The sequence below is a fragment of the Gopherus flavomarginatus genome, chromosome 3 (assembly GCF_025201925.1).
Source record: "Gopherus flavomarginatus isolate rGopFla2 chromosome 3, rGopFla2.mat.asm, whole genome shotgun sequence".
Lineage (NCBI taxonomy): Eukaryota > Metazoa > Chordata > Testudines > Testudinidae > Gopherus > Gopherus flavomarginatus.
Genome location: NC_066619.1, coordinates 40,572,524 through 40,594,602, shown reverse-complemented (window position 1 = coordinate 40,594,602; position 22,079 = coordinate 40,572,524). Strand labels below are relative to the sequence as shown.

General features: G+C 40.9%; 1 protein-coding gene across 11 annotated transcripts in view; it reads right to left on the bottom strand.

Annotated features, from left to right (window-relative positions):
- IPO11 (importin 11) overlaps window positions 1–22,079 on the bottom strand; it is a 250,522-nt gene that overhangs the window by 68,172 nt on the left and 160,271 nt on the right. For all 11 annotated transcript variants that reach the window (XR_007773522.1, XM_050946896.1, XM_050946894.1 and 8 more), the window contains 2 exons: window positions 21,834–21,947; window positions 9,479–9,600 (listed from right to left, as the gene is read on the bottom strand). Coding sequence is in view for 10 of the 11 variants with exons in the window: in XM_050946896.1 (XP_050802853.1) it covers window positions 9,479–9,600; window positions 21,834–21,947 (236 nt within the window). In the remaining variant the exon portion in view is untranslated. The remainder of the gene's footprint in view (window positions 1–9,478; window positions 9,601–21,833; window positions 21,948–22,079) is intronic.

Sequence of the window (22,079 nt, the reverse complement as noted above, 5' to 3'; positions counted from 1 at the left end):
ATATCTGGTCCAGAGAAACAAGAAATGGTAGGGCAGCTCCTGTTTTTTTGTTTTTGTTTTTTTACCGGCAACTCAACAATGTGACTCCCACTATTTTAATCACAGGGGTTTCATTGATCTATCCACCACCTCTCAGGGAGGTGGATCACCTACGCTGACAGGAGAACTCCTCCTGTCGACATAGGTAGTGTCCAGCATGAAGCACTACAGCAGTGATTTTAACTTACCAAGAGAAAAATGCTCCAGAGGCATGTCCCCCTCAAAGATGTAATCTCTGCTGAAAGCTCTTCACAGAGAGACATACATAAGAGACTGTACCAGAAGTAACCATTGTTTATCGTTCGTGTTCTGTTTTGTGGTGTTTTATTTATTTTCTTTTCCTTTCTTTAATAATAATATATTAAATGGTTAATAATTTTGATAATTTTGCTTAGTTTTAATTGTGGTGTTCTCTAAGGTATGTCAAAGTAGTAGCCTTGTGTCAACCTAGCACTGTCTACACTGAGGATAATAGCTCACCTTAACTAATTACCCTTGTTACAGTTGGTATGGCAACACCCATTTTTTCATGTTCGCTGTGTATATATATTTTCCTACTGTATTTTCCACTGAAGGCATCCATGAAGGGGTTTTAGCCCACGAAAGCTTATGCTCAAATAAATTTGTTAGTCTCTAAGGTGCCACAAGTACTCCTCATTGTTTTTACTGAGGATAAGCTCAGTTTAACTACACTGCTTAGGGGTGTGGATTGTTCACGTTCCAGAATGACACAGTTAAAACTGACCTAATATTCTAGTGTAGACCTGGCCTTAAAAGAAATCACCTAAAGAGTTGTCCTAAAACAGGCCAATAAATGAATGCTAATGAAATCCCATTATTTCTACGTTTACCAATATTTAGAGACAGTCTTCTTTCCAGAAATACATGATCTATCATTTCTTGTTACTCTGGATTCGATTTGCAGTAAGTTTAGGATAAAATTACATGGCACTCAGCCATTTAAAACTTTCCACCCCACAACTACTTATCTTTAAACTTGGTTAACAGTTAGGCAACTCAGGACTGTACTCAAAACTAAAATGAACTAGTAAACCATGTAAAATAGCTCCTCTCATTGGATTAAAAACAAGAATTAGAAAGGTTTTAAATTGTTAACATGCTGACAAAGACACTTCAAAAACTAATGATATTAACATTTTGGCGTGACAAAACAGACATTAAATAAAATTCTGTCTAGCTCTGTGTAGGTATGCAGAGGGGAAGGGGAACACTCTTAAGACACTGCCCTCAGGAAATATAAAGACTGCTGGAGGCCAGTGTGCCATGACTTCCATGACATAATCATAGCCTTACTCATAACACAGATAAAAAGACTCCACAGCCTCTGAACAGCAGTAGCCGTCACCCTTTACTAACAGCAAGACAGTACAGAGCTCCCTCTGACAGAACATCCCGCTAAAAGAGGCTTTTAAAGTTGGTCTCTAATATAAAAATTGCAAAAGGAGAGGAAAAAGGCTAGAGTCCAGTTTACTTAAGTTTTGGAAGACCTCTTAGCTTAGTTCAATATATATTTTTAAATCTATTTACATTTATATGCCTGCATTTATATTTTTATTTGCATGTTACCTATAACAAACATTTTATGATTTGCCTACATATATTTTATTTTTAAAAAGTAGGTTATAACCACAATAATCAACAGAATACAGGAGATGATTTTAAAAATATTTACGTGGATTGAATGGTGTAACTAAAAGTGAGGTTTCTAAGTAGTAAGAAACAGCACAGAATGAGGAAGAAAAATAAAATAATGTAGTATAAGTCAGTCAAATACATGAAGTATTACATAATTTAAGTGGCTGGACTCAGAAGGCAAACACAGATAGTTGGACACTGTTCAGTTTATGAGGAAAACAAGTAAAAAGAGGAAATTGCTGCTAAATGGAAATGTATTACTAACCAGGAAAGAGGATTTTTTTTTTTTTAAACTATGAGCTTCTAAAGACTACAGCACAATGTGCAGCTGTACTTCAGAAGATAAACAGGATGCTGGATTGAAGGACTACATGCACACAATGTCACATATAGTGCTATTATTGTTATTAAAGACACTTAGATCTTACCTACTGTGCTGCATATGGCTCTGATTGACATTGCCTGGAAAGATTTTATAATACATAAACAAAGACTAAATGAAGACCAATATGAACTAAAACCATAAAGTGGAGTTAAACCTTAGCCACTCTCAAATCCTTCACTGCTGCTGACACTTTACCTACAAGCTTTCAGCAAAGGAATACTGTAATATTTTTGAGGAGGATAAATGTAAGAAATCTCATGCCATCGTTGTGTTAAGGCTCTCTCACCCAGTCCCTGAAACTTTTGGGTTCTGAAAACAATTTTGCTTCTTACATCCACCATACATTTTTAAACCAAACTGTGAAAGATATTAATTTTTAAACTCAATAATACAATCTATGTACTCTTCAGAATGGTTTGGGATCCCTCTGAATGCAATACACTGCCTAAATGTTATAGATGCTTCCTCAGCAATTAGAGGAAATGAATACCAGGGGAAAAGACAACAAGGAACAAAAATATTTTCCATCTGGATGGAAAGGAGGCAAAGTCTGCAGCAAGCATAAGCAAAATGATGACTTTAAATCTGCAGCTGCGAGTCTCTGTCAGATTAAAAGGGCCATAGACTAGAAAAGCATGCTAGGAAAAGCATGTACAAAAAGCCAAAGCAAAACTAAGCAGTCTAGAAGGCAGAAAGGGGAAGGAAACAAAAGTCAGGCTGTTTTCTCCATCTCTCCTGTGCCATTCCTCTTCTTCAGTCCCTCCTCCTCATTCTGGATTAGTCTGGTGTTCTCCACATTAAGAAACACGAAAAAATATCAAACCCAATTTGTCACATGGCTGAAGCATCAAGTCAACTGAATGGGAAATCTTTAGGGGAAAAACTTACTTACTTTTTCCTGTGTGTGCATGTGCTTGGATAACTCAAAAGAGTTTTGTTTAAAAATTTCCAGCTTAACTTGCACTTGAATGACTAATGAATTTGGAAGGCCTTTCTTTTACTGCAAGTTACAAACCTGTGTTCTGAGTACATGAAGTATAAGTTCCCATAACTGCAGAAGATACATAGGACTATAATCTTCAATAGTGGCAGGGCAGTTATTTGATCGGTGATTTTCATAGCCCAACTGACTCTCTTTGACAGGGTATTTTGGACCTGGCAATCTTACTAGATATCATATAGAAAAATTGTAAAATTTTATGATGATCTGATTTTGTACCTGTGACATAAATTAAATTAATATGCCAGCTAACGACTGAAGTTTTACTCAAGGATAGAATTCCTCAGTATCTTTTTCTTGCAACAATGTCTTGGAAACCCCCCAAAATGAACTTGTTATTTGCTTACTACATTTATAAGATTTTAAAGTTAATGGTGTAATAAACTCAAATGTTATAGCTAGTATATCCTGAAATGAATACATTATGTGAATTATTAATATCATCCTGCAAGCCGATCCTTACTTGAATGAATAATCCTATTAATTTAAATGATGTTATTCATATGAATAAGGCTTTTCAGGTAGAGGCCCAATATTTTGAAGTGAAGTAGGGCTGAGCCCCATTAGTATTTGGAAGGAAGATTTCTAGGAGAAAACAGGGTTATGTGCAAACCATGTATACTTTCCATACCATACTGTTGCAACTAGGTCTCAGGTAAACAACTGAAAAATGAAAATGTTAACTTAAGTAGTAGCCCAACTTTGGAGATGGAGAGGAAAAAAAATTGAAAAATATTCCCCAAAAGTAAAGAGAATCCTTCATTTGAGGTTTACGGAGATACTTCTATATTTTGTGCAATTTTCCTGTCTTCAATAACAAGTAGCTTACTAGTTTTCAAAAATACGCTGAAGTTCATCTGTCTCATCGTCATAAACAATACTATAGTTTGGAACCCTCAACATTTAATCCTATAAGTTTACTTTTTTTCCCTTTTAGATAACGCACCTTTTCTCCTCAAACAACATTCAGCATAGAACATGTTATTGTGTTAGGGTGGCCAGATGTCCTGATTTTAGGGTCTTTTTTTAATATAGGCTCCTATTACCCCCCACATCCATCGCCATTTTTCACATTTGCTGTTTTGTCACCCTATATTGTGTGTAAGACCCACATACTGTCAACACACAATCAGTATGATATAGTGTACAGCACTCATTTCAAAAGTACATTTTATCTGTCTTAAGTGATATGAATACCCAATATTAAATTACTATACAACAAAAAGCACATTTTATAGTAAACCATCACACGGGGGACAGGCAAGATCAGCTGAAAGGGACTACATTGTGTTGATATGTACTATTGCACTCAAATCTCTTCGTCTGAATGCTGGATCTGAAGAGAAGTTTGAGTCAGCATGTTAATGCCTATGGATTATGTACCAAGTCAGAGTAAGAAACGTCATTATAATTGAAACAGAATTACCATATGTTTAAGCAGGCCTCTGGCAGAGTGTGAGCTCACAGCAAGGAGCAAAATGACCCCCTTTAGTCTAATAACATTGCTTGATACAAGATTGTATCCCATTAGCTAATGATGAGTGACAGGCTTTTTGTCAATTCTTAAGACATTAGATTACAAATAAGAGAATCAGATTTCTTGAGTTCTGCTGAAAAACAAAACTCTAAAGCTCTAAGTAAATCCAGTGAATGTCAACTTTATTTTGCTTTTTGCTTTAAAAGGGAAATATTGGGAAATGGCGGAATTGGGATTAGGCCAAACAAATGTTAAATGAATATCCCAGACCTTGTTCTAAAACTAATTTTACCTAAGCAAAAGCAATACGAGAATTTACAAAACAGGGCTGCTAGTTCCCCAGATACAAGGCTAGGGTAATTCCTTACTAAGAACACTATCTTGAGGGCTGCCCAAAGAAAGAAAAATATGAGTCAACAGACTCAAGAAAGGTAGGCAAATATTTATAACACTAAACTGATCCTCCAAGCATGTAATCATTTGCTATGGTAGGCAGCCAATTTCTCTAATGCTAACTAATGGACTGGGGACCCAACAGACTGGTCTTCAGTCAACCCTGGAGTTATGCTATGACTGATGCTGACCAGTAGTTCATCTTTAAGGATCACCAGGAAGGTTTGATCTTTGCAACAGGAAATCTGGAGCAGCTGGAAGCAGAATGAGATACTGTGGTTCAAAATGTTCTTAGTACAAGGATTGGCAAGACCAGTCTAAAGTAATCAACCTAAGTTTTGCTCCCTCCATTCATGTCTTTCAGAGACTCTTTGAAGGAGGAAAGACATGCACTGAGAATTCCACCTGCTGACAGAACCCCCAACAACCTGAATCTGAGACAAAACTTCTTCAGCTAAGTTCTCAATTTGGTTACAAATAAGTCCACCATGCGAAACTCTATTCTGTGCATATCTGCTGACAATTTTTAAGAGTATTTCCCAAGAAGCAATTGAGGCAGTCCACCTGCTGTTCAGACTCATGGCTAGATGCCTTGGTGGACTGGAGATAAGCTTCTGTTCATTATAAAAAAAAGCAATGATCCCTCCTGAGCTGAGCTATTCACCGAAATGCTCCCCATTTGGGGAGATATGACGAGGCCTATGTTTTCTAAAATTTCATGGATACAGAACTGACTGTAGAATTTGGCTGCATTCAAAAAAAAATTATGAGGCTCATGGAAAAATTGTGAACTAAGTTTAACTCTATGATATACTGCCTTCCTGAGTCTCAAGGCAGACTGAACAGTATTTTTCAGGTAACTGTGAAGTGCCCTTTCTCATCTAAATATATGTGATAACTATGAATTCCAACAGTGATAATTTCAATGCCAGCCATCACATTGTTCGTCATTTTAGCAAAAAAAACCCAAACATCCAGTTTATATACTTATCTACCACTGGTGGATGCAGTGGGGCATAATGAGGAAGGAGCAATGATGTAGCTGGTTGCTATCATGATCTTCAGGGGAAGGAATTTATGTTTTTCCATTTTTTTTTGTTCACTAACAATATATTAGGTATTCAACCCTCCATCCCTCCCTAAAGATAAATCAGCTATGCCCTGCTCAACAAAGGAGAATGAAAGAGGAAAAACATTCACCCCCTAATGCCAAAAGCTTTGAATATCTAACAGATGCTCAAACCTTAAATAATCTCCCAACTCCTGCCTGATGCTGAAAGTCCAAATGCCCCCTAACCAGCTGCCAAAATCTCCAGCTTTCCACATGGCAACTTCTATACAACTACATGTTGTCAATGCAAAATTTTTTGGCACCTGTAAAACTTAAAATTTGGTACAGTGTAAAACTGAAAAATCATTTCAAAATTGAGATCTATGTTCAAATTAACATATCATGGAATTCTGCACTGAGTGTATTGTTTATTCTCATAACATAACATAAAAACGGCCATACTGGGTCAGATCAATGGTCCAACTAGCTCAGTATCCTATCTTTGGACAATAGCCAGTGCCAGATGCTTCAGAGGAAGTGAACAGAGTGGGTCAATTTATTGAGAGATCCATCCTGATGTCCAGGATCCATATTGTGGTATGTAACCCATCACTTAAATCAGCTTCTGTATCAGATGACTCGAGGATAGCTCATGTGATAACAATTTTTTTAAAAGGCTCCAGAGGCGATCCTGACAATTACAAGCTAGTAAGCCTAACTTTGGTACCAGGCAAATTGGTTAAAACTATAGTAAAGAACAGAATTATCAGACACGCAGATTAATGTGATATGTTGGGGAAGAGTCAACATGGCTTTTTAAAGGGAAATCATGCTGCATCAGTCTACTAGATTTCTTTGAGGGGGTGAACAAACATGTGGACAAGGGTGATCCAGTGAATACAGTGTGCTTGAACTTTCAGAAAGCCTTTAACAAGGTCACTAACCAAAGGCTCTTAACCAAACCAAGATGTCATGGGATAAGAGGGAAGATCAGGAACTGGTTAAAAGACAGGAAACAAAGGGCAGGAACAAATGGTCAGTTTTCAGAAGGGAGAGAGGTAAACACCAGTGTCCTCCAGGGATCTGTACTTGGACCAGTGCTGTTCAACATATTCAAAAATGATTTGGAAAAAGGGGTAAACAGTGAGGTGGCAAAGTTTGCAGATGATACAAAAGTATCAAAGTAGCCTGCGAAGTTTTACAAAGGGATCTCACAAAACTGAGTGACTGGGCAACAACATGGTAGAGAAAATTCAGTGTTGATAAAGGCAAAGTAATGGGAAAATATTGGAAAACATAATCCCAACTATACATACAAAATAATGGGAGTCTAAATGAACTGTTACTGTTCAAGAAAGAGATCTTGGACCCATTATGGCTAGTTCTCTGAGAGCATCCACTCACTGTGCAGCAGCAGACAAAAAAGCTTAACAGAATGTTAGGAACCATTAGGAAAGATGTAATAATAAGACAGTAAATATTATAATGCCACTACATAAATCCATGCAACGCCCACACCTTGAATACTACATGTAGTTCGGGTCGCCCCATCTCAAAAAATGATATATAAGAAATGGAAACAATATAGAAAAGGGCAACAAAAATCACTAGTGGTATGGAACATCTTCCACATGGTAAGAGATTAAAAAGACTGGGACTGTTCATTTTAGAAAACAGACAACCAGTGGGAATATGATCACAGTCTATAAAAATCATGAATGGTGTGGAGAATGTGAATAAGGAAGTATTATTTACCCCTTTACATGACACAAGAACCAGAGGTCATCCAATGAAATTAATAGGCAGCAGGTTTAAAAGAAACCATATATATTTGTTCATAAGCCAACTTTTTTTAGAAAGCACCACAGACGGGGGTCAGTTTATGAATGGGTATAAAGAGGGAGAGCTGGGATGACACAGCCCCTCCCCTCAACAGAGGGAGCAAGGAGAGGCAGCACAGCCAGCAGAGCCACAAGGGAAAAGGGGGACCAGAGTCTCTCTGCTTCTGGCCACGCTGCTCTCACCCCAGCCTCCGAAGCAGCTGCAGCTGCGGGGCTGGCAGGCTGCAGCCGTGCTGCTTGGCCCTACCCCTCAGAGCAGGCTGTGGCTGCGCCACTTGGGCGCCGGAGCACGCTGCAGCCACGCTGTCTGACCCAGCCTGCTGCAACATGCTGTGGCCGCGCCATCTGGTCTGGCCTGCCAGAGCAGGCTGCGGCCGCACTGCCTAGCCTGCCGGAGCTGCTCCAGCCAGGTCAGAGTCATCCTCCCATGGCCCTCCCCAGATAAGGTGGGAAGGGATGGGATGGGGAGAGTGTGGGGTTCCCAGGTTAGAGGTGGGGTGATGTGGGGGATGGTCATAGGGGTTACTCCCCTGACTCCCAGCTTCTCCCCCACAAAAAATTTCCCCACTAGTTGTTGTCCCGGTCCAGCAGGATAAGCAGCTGGTGCGCCGGGACACTTTGTTTATTTAGGTTTACCTCCGTGCCTGCGGATGCTCGAGGTAAAAAAACCATCTCAGACCACCAGCGGCTTATCCTGATGGCCTGGGAGCCAAAATTTGCTGATCCCTGAATTACAGGGCTGGCTTATGAATGGGTTATAAACATTTTCCATTTTTACTTAACCATATTGGGGGAGGGGCGGTCGGCTTATAAACGAACCGACTTATGATCGAGTATATACGGTAAGTACTTTACACAAAATACAGTCAGCCGGAGGAACTCGTTGCCAGGGGATGTTGTGAAGGCCAAAAGTATAACTGACTTCAAAACAGAATTAGGGTGGTAATAACTACAAACCTTGGATGAATGGGTACAGTCCTTCTCTACATACAGGAATAGCTGAATCAGATTTGGACCCATGTTCCCAAACTGAGTCCTAGGCTCAGAGTCCATGGCAGATCATGTGGTGGAGGCAATTCCTTCATACGCACAGACAAAGCTTACTTAGAATGCCTTATTTCTCCAGGATAGGTCTCAAGAGTAAAAGGAGCAAAATAAGCTGCACCTATTGGGTTCACATACATGTTCACATGCATTTTTTTTCTCATTGACATGTTGAAAAAAATCCTAAATATGAAGTAAACCAAACGAATACTGTACTCCCAAGGGAACATCAAAAGCCTAATGAGCAGATTGATCCAACTACTTAAATGTGGAGGAGAGAAGCAGCAACTCTTTAGTTTTAATCTGGGGGGAACCTGAAGTAGAATTATCTACTTCATATATTCAATATGTTCAAGTAATGCTGTCCAGGAAACAAGCAGACAAATTATAGTAGCTATGCAGAACTGAAAAAGAGAAGAATTATTTCATACTATTTTGTATTAAGCTTTTTCATTTCTTTGGTCACTAACAACAGATACAGCAAAAAATTTTATCAGTACAGTCTTAGAAATATTTAAAAATCATCAGGCAAGATCTTTTTAATTTGTTTTAACATTAGTGACAAACAGTGATATCATTAAATTTTGCTCACCTATTGTCTGATGGCAGAAGTGAAAGTAATGCCAAAGCTGAAAGCTTTCTTCTTTCTGGTTGGGTAATATTATCCATGCGGTCAACCCACATTTCAATCATGTTACCAAGAAGCTGGTCCAACTGCAAAAACAGACCCCCACCACAATATTACATATAGTCTACAAATGCAGTGTTAAACTCTTGATGTAGGCAAGTATTTCCCTTTATGTGAATATATGTAAAAGTGAGACATGTTTCACATAATTTGAATGTTTATATTTCAGTATATTAGAAATTCAATTATTTTAATTTAGCTCTTAATTTAGACCATCTAATCTGATTTCCTGTATAAAGCAGGCCATTCAATTTCTCTCACTTACCCGTTTTGAGCCTAATAACTCGTGGTTGGCCAAACATATCTTCCAGAAAGGCATCCAATCTTGATTCCAAGATTTCAAGAGAAAGAAAAACCACCACATTCTTTGGTAGTTTGTTCTAGTGATTAATTACCTCACTGTGAGAAATCTTTGCCTTAATTCTAATTTTAATTGATCTTGACTTCAGCTTCCAGCCATTGGTTCAGTTCTTATTATACCTTTCTCATCTAAATTAAATGGCCCTTTAGTATTGGTCTCAGCAATGCCAAATACAGAAGTAAAATCACCTCCCTACTCCTACTCAGAATCTATATTCTGAAGTTTCAGATTAATCTGTGTGAATTCATACTCCTCAATTAAGAATTAACTCACTGCACAGAAGAAGCTTTTTGGATGCTAGGCAATACATTAGGTGAGTGTGCTATATTTTTTCCCTCTGAGCAACGGTTTCATGGTAAATTTATACTATAATTCTACACTGTAAGCAAATCAAGAATTACTAAATTCTTTAAAAACTAGAAAAGAGTATGAATTTTAAATTGTAGAGTTAACAGTTATGCTGAACACAACTGCTGGGCAGGATATTTAAAGAAGGAAAATGCATCCTCTACTTTCATTTTGCTTTCTTACAGTTCCTTGGAATGTTAATTCCACCCAGGTGTTGCCTTCCAAATGAGTGACCTGGATGTTGTGTGTGCGTGTATGTGTATATTTTCTTTTTGTTTTGTTTTAAACCCATTTCCTTAACAATCTGAGGTGATTATGTGATTCAACCTAGCTAGTATGCACATTTTATCTTCAAGAATCAGAGTAATTGGACACTATAAGGCAGATTCCTATTCCTATTGAAGTTAATGAAAAAACTCCCATTAACTTCAACAGAAGCAGGATCAGCGGACCAAGAGAACTAGCACAAGCTGGCAGGCCAAAAGGGAAAAAAAGGAAGGTGAGAGACAGAGAAAGAGAACGGACCAATTGATGGACAAGCCCAGATACTAATCTGAGCCCAAAAAAAGCTCAAGTGAAGAGTGAAGGGACATGATGACTTTAGTGAATGAAGGTCAAGAAGGTGGGTGTGTGTGTGTGGGGGGGTAAGCTGGAAGATATTTGGCCTTGTAATACAATGGCTATGCGCTGAGACAGAGGAAGAAAATAAACCCAAAACTCTAAAAGCATCTGGGGGAGGATGTACAGTCTGAAGTGTACCAAGATAGCCGGAGAGAATTGGAAGAAAATCATCCATATCAAACATGATTGCAATAGATCTTACAGGGTCAAACTGGGTTTGGGGCTGCATCGTGCTAGGTATGGTACAAACACAAAAGATTACAAGGCTTCACCCACAGAGTTTACAATCGAAAATGACACATGACACATGAAGTTGTGGGGGAGAGGAACACATTAAAACATACAAAATTACTAGATACATACAAATATTACCAATTTTCCCCCCAATATTAGTAATTATCAAGTATCACTATATGCCAATCAAACAATTCATCATTAATTAGCTTACTTCTTAGAGGCAGTGAGGCAGAGGAGACTGAGGGAACAGAAGTTAAGGAAGAGCATTTGATACAGTGTTAAGGAGCTGACAAAGTTGGAGATAAAGTTGGTATGTTTGGAGGCAGAGAGGATGGGTGTCATGCTAAGAATCAGGAACAGACAAGTAAGGAAGGATACAGTTACCTTAAAAGTAAGAATGAGCCTAGTGCAGTTTAAAAACAGTCTTTTGATACAGAGTATGAAGAAATGTGTCCTGAAATCAGCTGAATACTGTGATTAGCGTTAGTGAGGTGTAGGGTATATGCTGAGACTTGCATTTTTTTGTTCTTGAATATACATGATAATGAAACTCTACAAAAATCAGGTTCTTAATTTAGCATATGATAGAGTTTGTTTTTTTTTAATTCACACTTATGGAGATGCAGGTTGAAACTCCATAATTAAGTCTGCAATCTGCACCCATTATAATCCTTATTTTCTCATACTAGTTAATGTTGTTAAACATAATTTGAAAGAATTAAACAAACTGAGGATAAAACAATAGCAGTGATATAACCAGGTGTTATTCTTGAAATAAATGTGAGTTTTACTTTTTCAGATATTTCACTAGTATTTTAATTTTGAATGAGACTGCTGATAGTAATGAAAAAAATCAAAACACAGGAAATTCCCTGTGGATGGGTAAATAAAGTTCAGCTTTTCTTTATGTAATAATATATTTAGGGCATGGCAACATAGAATATACTCTAATATCAACTGTACAGGAGCTACTGTACATAAATCTGCCAGCAAATTTTGGCAAACGGATTTCACATAGATGAACCACTTTTATACACCTTTCAATAGACATTACATTATTTTGTGACAGTATGGCGTCAGATACCATACATTATAGGAAAAGGTAATTAATAAAGGCAGTGATTACATGTGTTTGATTCTACCCATATTCATTTTAAACTAAGAGTTACCATCAGAGCTATAACACTTTCAGAAATTACAATATAAAACTGATGGAACAGCATAGTTAGGAAAATTCCAATTGCCTGGCAGCAAAGGAAAAGGTGCAGCAGCTACCAAAGAACAGAACTCTACACATCAGATCAGATGCTTGACGGAAAACCAAAATCTCGGTTAGGGAATTACAATGTAAAGCAGTTTGAAACTAGTGAGACTCAGTGTTGACCCATCTTAAAAAAGGTAGTATGAAACGTGGAGAGCTGTCAGATTCAAACTAATTCAACTACATTGTTCAAATGAGGATTAGTTTGTCTGGTAGAATCTCATAAACAGCATTTAATGGGTTTGTTTAGTTTGGAAAAGAGAAGACTGAGAGGGGACATGATAGCAGTTTTCAGGTATCTAAAAGGGCGTCATAAGGAGGAGGGAGAAAACTTGATATGGAGGAGAGGGGGGTGTGAAGCAGCGCTCAGCTGTTGCTCCTGAATAGCTGTTACTGAGGGCAAGTGAGATAAGCCACCTTGGTATTTGCACTAGTGACATCAGCAGGAATCAGTGTCTTGCACCACGCAACCTACTCAGGGGCTCCAGGCAGTGCCCCTCGAAACATGTGGGGCCAGTGTGTTCAGCACTGGAGGCGGCTCTTGTCAGTAGAGGTGGCTGCTGCATTTGGTGGCTGGGGCACTCTCCTGAGCAGCCGCCCCGCTTCCCCCCAGCCAGAGCACAGGGAGCCTGGGACTCCACAGGCATGTGGTGAGTTCCCGACCCACCTTTCCCAGGGCAGGCTCTTGCTGACGGGCTGCGAGATGCAAGGACAGAGAGATGGGTTTGTCAGAGAGGCCACCAGAAAGATTGCTGACTGCACTCTGATGCCACCAAAAAAGTGGTTGTGAAGATTCCTGCTCTAGCCCATGTACGTACTGGGAAAAGGAGACTAAAGACAAAAGGTGCAAGAAACAGAAGAGAAAAAGCTGAAAAAAAAAAACAAACCACAGAGTTTGGCAAATTAGCAGGTGAGAAGCTGTCCAACAAAGGCAGCATACTCAAAGAGAAGGCATAAAATGGATACTCCATTCTATTACTAACTCTCACAAATAATGACCTCTTCTGAGAAACCTAGTGCTATAGTTAGCTGTGGGAGTGTGCTCTAGTCTAAGTTCACCACCAGTAGAAATATGAAAAAGCCATCAGATGGTATCTTCGGATGTTGCTGTGCAGATCTTTGTCACTGCAGGAAGGGCTTGAGAAGAGATCTTCTGTCAACAAGACTTAAAAGTCATATAAGCAATTGCAAAATTCAAAAATAAACCGAAAAAGGAAAAAGAAAGAAAGTTGCACGAAAATACAAAGGAAAAAACAAAAAGGGGGGGGGGGCGAGGGAATAGCAGAAGGAAAGCCAAAAAATAAATGCAAAGTGAAAAAGCATAGAGTAAAACACAGGTCTCTCTACAGTAACTCCTCATTTAAAGTCATCTCAGTTAACATTGTTTCATTGTTAGGTTGCTGATCAATTACAGAACATGCTCGTTTAAAGTTGTGCAATCCTCCCTTACAACGTTGTTTGGCATCTGCCTGCTTTGTCCACTGCTTGCAGAAAGAGCAGCCTGTTAGAGCTAGCTGGTGGGGGTTTGGAACCAGGATAGAACAGCAGGCCCCCCCACCAGCAGGCTATCAATTGTCGGGCAGTTCAGCTCTCCCTTCCCCCACTGCAGTGTGCTGCTCCTGCCCTCTACCTTGGAACTGCTCCCTCCCTTTACCTTGGAGCTGCTCCCGGGAGCCTCCTACTTGCTGGGGGGGTGGGAGGGGGCGGGAGGCAGAAGAGGGATGCTAATGTCAGGGTGTCCCCCTCTCTCCACTCCTGCTCCCTGCTCCTTTACCCCATTTGGCCACCTCCACAGAGGAGCGGGGGACACGACAGGGCTCAGGACAGAAGGAGCTTGCTGGCAGCAGCTGCTGTCTCAACTTGCTGATCAACTTAAAAAAGCAGTGCACTTAGAGTGGGGTCAGCGTACTGTGACAGACCCAGGCCAATGTGGTACAGGAGTCTGGTAGAGGGCAAATATACTAGTCACTGTCTGAGTAGTTTTCTGTTCCCTAAGTGACTAGAGCAGGGGCTGCACTGGAGTAATCAGGAACCTGCTAGAACCAATTAAGGAAGACAGGCTGATTAGAACACCTGTAGTCAATCAAGGCAGGCTAATCAGGGCACCTGGGTTTAAAAAGGAGCTCATTCCAGTGGGGGGGGAGAGCCAGAGGAGAGGAAGTGCGTGTGAGGAGCTGGGAGCAAGAGGCACAAGGAGCTGAGAGTGAGAGGCTGTGCTGCTGGAGGACAAGTACAAGTGTTGTCAGACACCAGGTGGAAGGTCCTGTGGTGAGGATAAAGAAGGTGTTTGGAGGAGGCCATGGGGAAGTAGCAGCTGTTACAAGAGGCACTATAGACAGCTGCAATCCACAGGGCCCTGGGCTGGAACCTGGAGTAGAGGGCGGGCCCGGGTTCCCCCCAAACCTCCCAACTCCTGATCAGACACAGGAGGAGCTGATCCAGACTGTGGGCAAGATCACTGAGGTGAGCAAATCTGCCAATAAATGCAGGACCCACCAAGATAGAGGAGGAACTTTGTCATAGTACTTAAAGGGGCAATTCAGTGTCTCTCTCTCTCTCTCTCTCTCTCTCTCTCACACACACACACACACACACACACACACACGCTGTCTCCCCTCCCTCCATTCGTGTTGCCTTGTAGAGTGTAAGGCTACATTAACAATAATAGGTTAACCCCTGAGGGCTCAGCCGAGTGCTGGTTCATCATTTAGCAGTAAGGCATTCTCTGGGAAATATCCCACCCTCTTCCACCCTCTGACTCCACCACCTCAACCAAGCTACACAATCATCATTGCTGCATACAGTATTAAATTGTTTAAAATGTATACTGTATATATATATATATGTCTTTTATCTGGCGAAAAAAATTTCCCAGGAACCTAACCCCCGCTATTTACCCTAATTCTTATGGAGAAATTGGATTCACTTAACATTGTTTCGCTTAAAGTAGCATTTTTTCAGGAACACAACTACAACGTTAAGAGGAGTTACTGTACCTCATTGTTTCCGGTTACTTACTGTTTTATACTTCTGCTGCCAACATATCTATATAACACCCATTTTTACCAGCACTGTGTTCTTCTTTGTGATGTCCTAACACATACTATGTATTTGCCATGTTATTTGTTTTCCAGCCTTTCAAGGCCATCATGTCTATATAGGGGATTCCCCTTGAAAAAGACATTGATGTTTACTTGAGTGGCAAAATGCTTTACAAAACAAAACCTTCTCGAAGTTTTTTTAGGAAAATTCATGAAGGTTATTTGTATGAATGAGAGAGCCCAATGTGCTTCTAAGTTAAAGACAACTGCTAACATTCCAACCATCACTTCTGCTCATAAACTTTGCAAAAGAAGAAAAAAACCTCAACAAACAAAAAACCCATAATCAAGCAGAGACTAATTTTGGAAAAGATGAAGTTTCAGAATACAGTTATAATTGAAAATTTCTGCAGCTTTCATTATACTGGGAGCTACTAGGCAGATACTATAATCATTTCATTTTGAAACATCCAGGAGAAGAGGAAAAAATAACATAGTCCTTGGAATAGTTATTTTTGTACTAATGTGAGATGAATGTATAAAATTAAATGCTTTCATGTGTCACATTTGAAAGCCAAATATTTTCTTATATAAATGAAAGTGAGGTAAACTTTATTGACTTGGCTTTCCTTGGTTTAAAATAATGAGATGAATGCTCAATTTCATATTGCCTTAACATGCACACTATGGTTAAAACTGTATCTTTTTTAAAAGCTTTTTCAATCAGCAAATGTATTCAGCAAATCATGATATAAAACGTGATTCAATACCAGGTGAATTATTTCTTTCCTTATTCCTATCAGTGCTATCACTGATTCATTGTTATCAACGCCAAGGGACCTCCAAGAAGCAGGATGGTGACTGCTGGCCAGTGGCAACCGTCCTTTGTCAGGAGGGCTTCCATTGGTGAATTCCCAACAATTCAAAAGATTCAATGGATAGTTGTTGATTAGCTGGCAGGGGACACCCACAAAGGGCAGCGCTGGGCTGAAGTAAACCTTTCGCTCATCTACCCTCTGTGCTTCCGTAAAATCTGCAAAGGGATCTGGTGATGCTTCTCTCTGTGGAATGCACATGTAAAGAGCAAGAGATGAAATTCTGGCTTCTTTTAAGTCAATAGGAATTTTGCCACTGACTTCAATGGAGCCAGGATTTCTCCCAAGGTTGTTCTTGGGTTACTGTAACTGTGCATTTCCATATGTCAGCATGCTTGGATTTATGTTTAACCTTAACTCTGAATTTCCTGGATTTGCAATGTTTGTTTTGGGAATAAATGCAACAGTCTTGTAATATTTTTAAGCTGTAAATTACTATTATCTCAACCTTAACTCCATCTTAATATAGTTTCTATTTTTGAGAAAATATTTCTGGATATTACATGAATGTTTATTTCTCTCCATATTTATGAGATTTTACACAAATCTAGGGCAAGTGGAACAGGAATTTCCTTGTATTCCTTTTCTGCACACCAAAAAATAAAAAGTCTATTTCTATATTCTGGACCGTTTTATGGTCATGTGACCTAGTGCCCTCTCCCCCCACCCCCCACCCCCCGCCCTGTTGTTACAAGCCATCCTTTGCTAGGTGGTAAAGGCAAGAAGTGTGCGAGAGAGAAAGAGATAAAAGGGGAAGAGATTTCTTTCCGTGCACCCAATACAGATTTATAGTTTGGTTATCTTTCCTCCTTCCCCCAATCATTCCAGAACACCACTACTCCAACTCCTCTCTGTTTATAATCTCTGAGATTGTGTTAGGAAAATGAATCCTACAGGTGGGCTGGTTTGCACCACCCAATAGCTCATAATAATCATGTTTCAACAGATTATTCATGGGATGGGAACTGAAAGCCCTCATCTGCCTAGCTGGTTTTTCCCAACAGGTTATGGTAATTACGGATTTCTTTATTCATTTTAAAAGACTTGACATGCCCAGAACCAGTTAACTGGTATGCAGCATGTGAGATATACCAGAATATAACTGAATGGTAACTGGAATTGGTTCAATTCCTCTAACACAATTCAAGATGAGGTGGGTGAGGTAATATATTTTAGTGGACCCATTTCTGTTGGTGAAAGAGACAGCCTTTAGAGCTTACAGAGAGCTCTTCTGCAGGTCTGGGATGGCTCGTTCAGAGGGCTGCCTCCCCACATAGTCACACATCACATTAATTTGGCATCATTGCTAGAATGGCCAGTGTTTATCTACTAAGGAGGACATCTTGGGTTCATTTTGTGTTGGTGGTTACCGAGTGACATTCTCTATCAGTGAATTACTCAGGATTTACCAAGTGAAAAGAGGAAGTGGTATTATACATTACCGTGACCAGATCTATTTGGGAGCTATGCACAAAACTGGCATTGCTAACAAGATCACTGAATAGTTTTTGTTTCCAGTGGGAAAATGTTCCAACAGTTACTCCACACTGGGCAAGGACCTACAGTAATGCCCTAACAGCCACTGACCCAAGATGCATGGGAGGTTTGGTGTCAGGGAAGCAGTCTGCTGGTGCTGAATATAAAAGGTTTTGTGCACTTTCTTCCTTTGCAAGAGCTCGCCCCGACAAGCAATTATCCATCAGGTTCATGGAGTACACCCTTGCTCATTTCCACTAGGGCCTCTGACATGGCTGCTATAACCACTGACATACAATTCACTTTATACCTCAAGCCATGGAGAGTGTGATGGGGCATACAAACCTCACACAGGGACAAAAGAGGTTAAAGGACTGGGCTCAGCTAGCCCCATCCCTCTAACCCCGCAGGGCACACTCCAAGTGGAGACCAAGTTGAAAAGGGAGCAACCCAGCTAAGAAGGCTGTAGAGAAGTAGATACCTACCCTGCAGGCTCCTACCAAAAGGGACTAGAGATGCCTATGATGTAGTACTATATGTTGAGCTTGGTTGGGATGGTATTTTGTTCTCTTTTTATCCCCACCCCACCCCCGCTTCTCTGGGACCAGAAGTGGAGGTAGCACTGGTAAGAAGTGATCCAGGGCGGGTAACTCGGAGAGTCTGTCCCCCCCTCTAGGGGTCAATACTGCTGACCCTCCTAGGGCCCTGGGTTGGAGCCAGGTGGAGTGGATGGGCCTGAGCTCCCCTACCACTACACCACAACTGAGTGGACATTAACCACTAGGCCACTCAGCCCACAGAGTAGGATGGCCAGGTGCCCAGCTTTCAACTGGAAAGTTTGGTTGAAAAGGGGACCCAACAGTGTCTGGTCAGTTCTACTGACCAGACACCCAAAGTCTGGCTACTGCAGGCAGGGGAGGTTGGGCGATGCCAACTCATCACCCATGCCAGCCCCCACTCAGCTGGGGCCACGTCCTGCTTGCGCTGGGTGGTTGCAGCTCCCAGCCCTGGCTCCACAGGTGAGTCCCTCCTGACCAGAGCACGGGGAGTTGGAGGAGAAAAGCAGCAAGTGATAGGGGAAGGGGCTAAGAGGAGTGGATGGGGGCAGGGACTTGGGGGAAAGAGGCAAGGCGGGATCTGAGGAAGAGGCGGGGCTTTGGGGAAACAGACATGGCAGGGGCAAGGCTTTGGGGGAAGAGGCGGGCAGGGCGTGATTTGGGGGGAATACACTGGGAAGACAGGGCTTTGTGGGGGAAGAAATGGGGCAGGGGAGGTTACGGCACTCCTGCTGGCGTGTATGGTTTTTAAAATATTACCATGTTGGCAACCTTACCACCGAGGACCCTACTACAGAGGATTGCAGTGGTGCATATATTAGTGATGGGGGTAGCCCTAACTTTTCTTATTGTTGTGTGGGCTTTTGGTAGCACGCAACAGGGTAAGCGTTGGAAGTACTACTGATTGAGATGGCCTTTTCCTCATTGTTTTAGGCTACTCCTGCTGGGTGAATTGGCAACATGAACTTGGGAGTGCCCAGGTACAATGTTAAAAGGATAACTGACTACTAAATCTGAAAGTCTGTCCTTTTCTCTGCACTTATCTGATCTGACAGCCAGTGGACAGAACACCTAAGTTTGTAGAGTGAATAGCTTAAGGGAGCGAGATTCGCCATCATGTTTGACACTACCTCCTGTAAACCTGATTTCTAATATCACAAAATTGGGCTTTAGGTTTCGTGAATGGAGAGAGGGGAGGCAATCAGAGAACATAACCACCAACCAGGTATGGATCAATTTTGAAAAACATACAGCATTGCCAACATGCTCTGACCCCCTCTCTCTAATATGTAATTTTTCTTTCTCCACTTTATATCTCCTATTTCTTCTTTTCTCTGCTTGCTTTCTGCCTAATAAGAGCCTAGCTTAGCTGGTAAAGAGACATCTACCTTTTGTAAAATTACTGAGTCTGACCAGAAAGGCAAACTAAAAGCAATGCATGAAACAGACTGACACTAATTGTTTGACAGGTCACAGAATGGCTAAGACAACCAGGAGCTATGCCGTAGTTTACCAGCAGCTAGGTTGCAAGTGAAAAAGATACAGGAAGAATGGGATCTCTTATCCCAGACATAGTCCTGGTTATTGCTAATGTATGCCAGTACATTTGAAGCTAGTGGCATCTTTGGCAGTTCATCCTGGCAGCATGGGTTAGATTTTCCTCTGAAGGATTAAATTGATGGGAAGGGTGGCCGCTGCTCTTAATCTTTCAGTGTTCATGAGTAGGGGAAATAACCCTTTGTGATACCCTGTAACACTCATATTCATTATTCATATATGGTTGTGATATTTCTATCCAAATGTGTGTATCATTAGTGTGTATAAAGTTATGAGATTGTGCTGTGGTTGTTACTGAAATGTGCTGTCACTTTGCTAGTGATGCACAAAGAATCCCTGCCCAGGTGGGCATTGACCACTCATTAATCAACTGTGTGACTCAACTATGCAAGCACCACACAATAGGAACTGATCATTCACAGTGACTTAGGGCTTGTCTACACTGGCACTTTACAGCGCTGCAACTTTCTCACTCCGGGGGGGCTGAACACCCTCACCCCCCGAGTGCTACAAGTTTCAGCACTATGGAGCCGTGCTCCAGACAGACATCATCTTCCTTTTCAAATGCCAACAGATGGACATCATATCAAAAGGACTAAAGGTCCTCAATATATGTTCCATTCTATGCATCTGAAGAAATGGGCTGTAGCCCACGAAAGCTTATGCTCAAATAAATTTGTTAGTCTCTAAGGTGCCACAAGTACTCCTCTTCTTTTTGCTCCCAGCACTGGTAGCTACACCCTTTGTGGAGGTGGTTTTTTTAGAGTGGCAGCGCTTTAACGTTGCCAGTGTATACAAGCCCTCAGCAAAACCCACCAGGACATGCCTAGGCTAGTATCTACCAGAGTGCCAGGCACATGGGACAAGGGTATAAAATAAAGGACAACTGCAGCAGGCAAGGGCCTTTCTCCTCTATCACCTACACTGGAAACAATCAGCATACCAAGAAGACAAAGATCATCTGAGGAGACTGGTCCAGACTTCAAAAGGAAAGTCTGTACATTAAGGCCTGTAACAGCCAATGGGATGAGAATATTGCTTGATTCAAATCCTGTTTAGTTTACAGAATATAGATTGGGCGCTTATTTTTATTTTCTTTGGTGATCATCTCTGTCCTTTTATGCCTACCACTTATAACCACTTAATCTATTTTTCTGTAGTTAATAAAACTGTTTTATAGTTTACCTAAAACAGTGTGTTTTGCTTGAAGTGTTTGGGAGACCTCAGCTCAGGAGCAAAAGCTGGTACATGTCTTCTCCACATTAAGGGAGGGGCAGACTGGGTTATAAATTTACACTGTGGTCAGGCTTCTGATCAGGGCAGGATGGTACAGTTCTGGGGTCCTAGGCTGGGGAGCTGTAGGGAATTGGCTGGAACCTCTCTGTTGTTGGTTCCTGAGGAGAATTCATGTAACTCCCTGCCAGTGGATGTCTGCGTAAGTGCAGTACCTGAAAAAGTTTGCAGCTTGTCATTTTGTCACAGTGTGAGAAGGAGTCCAGGTTGGTAAACGAAAAGGTCCAGCAGTACCCCAGTTCCAAGCTGCACCCTGGGAAACCCCTCACAACCTTCCCTGAAAATTAGACATCAGCCTGACTTCTCTTAAAAGGGATGAGTTCTCAGAAATGCCCAGGCTTGACATTTGCTTTGTTTAGTGGTCTACACAGGATTGTGGGAAGTCCCTGGAATTCACAACAGTAAAATATTTCACTGACATTTCAAAATGTTTTAAAACAAGTTTTCTTGGAGAGTGGGAGAAGACAGAAGGTTATAACAGAATGACCTTTTATTTCTACTTGCACATTTGGGGTATGTCAACCAATAAAGCGTGAGAGTAACTTTACTCTTGTGAATAATAGCACTTGGTGTTCATAGGATCAAGCCTTTCATAAACAGTTCATTTGAAATGACAAGAGAAATCCTCTTACCTCTTGACCACACTCGCATGCCATCTGGCTCAGAAGTAGTGAAAAAAAACTTGCATTTTGTAGCAGAACTCTACCTATTACTCCCAAGTAAGTAGACATCACCACTGGATACCTCTGAAACAAAAGTAAAGAAAACAAAAGATTTTTATTTTAATGTAGAAAAAATACATACTATACTGCAGACATACCAAAACAGTATAGGGGATATAGGGAGAACGTTTGTATGCATTCCCTTTCTTGATGCCT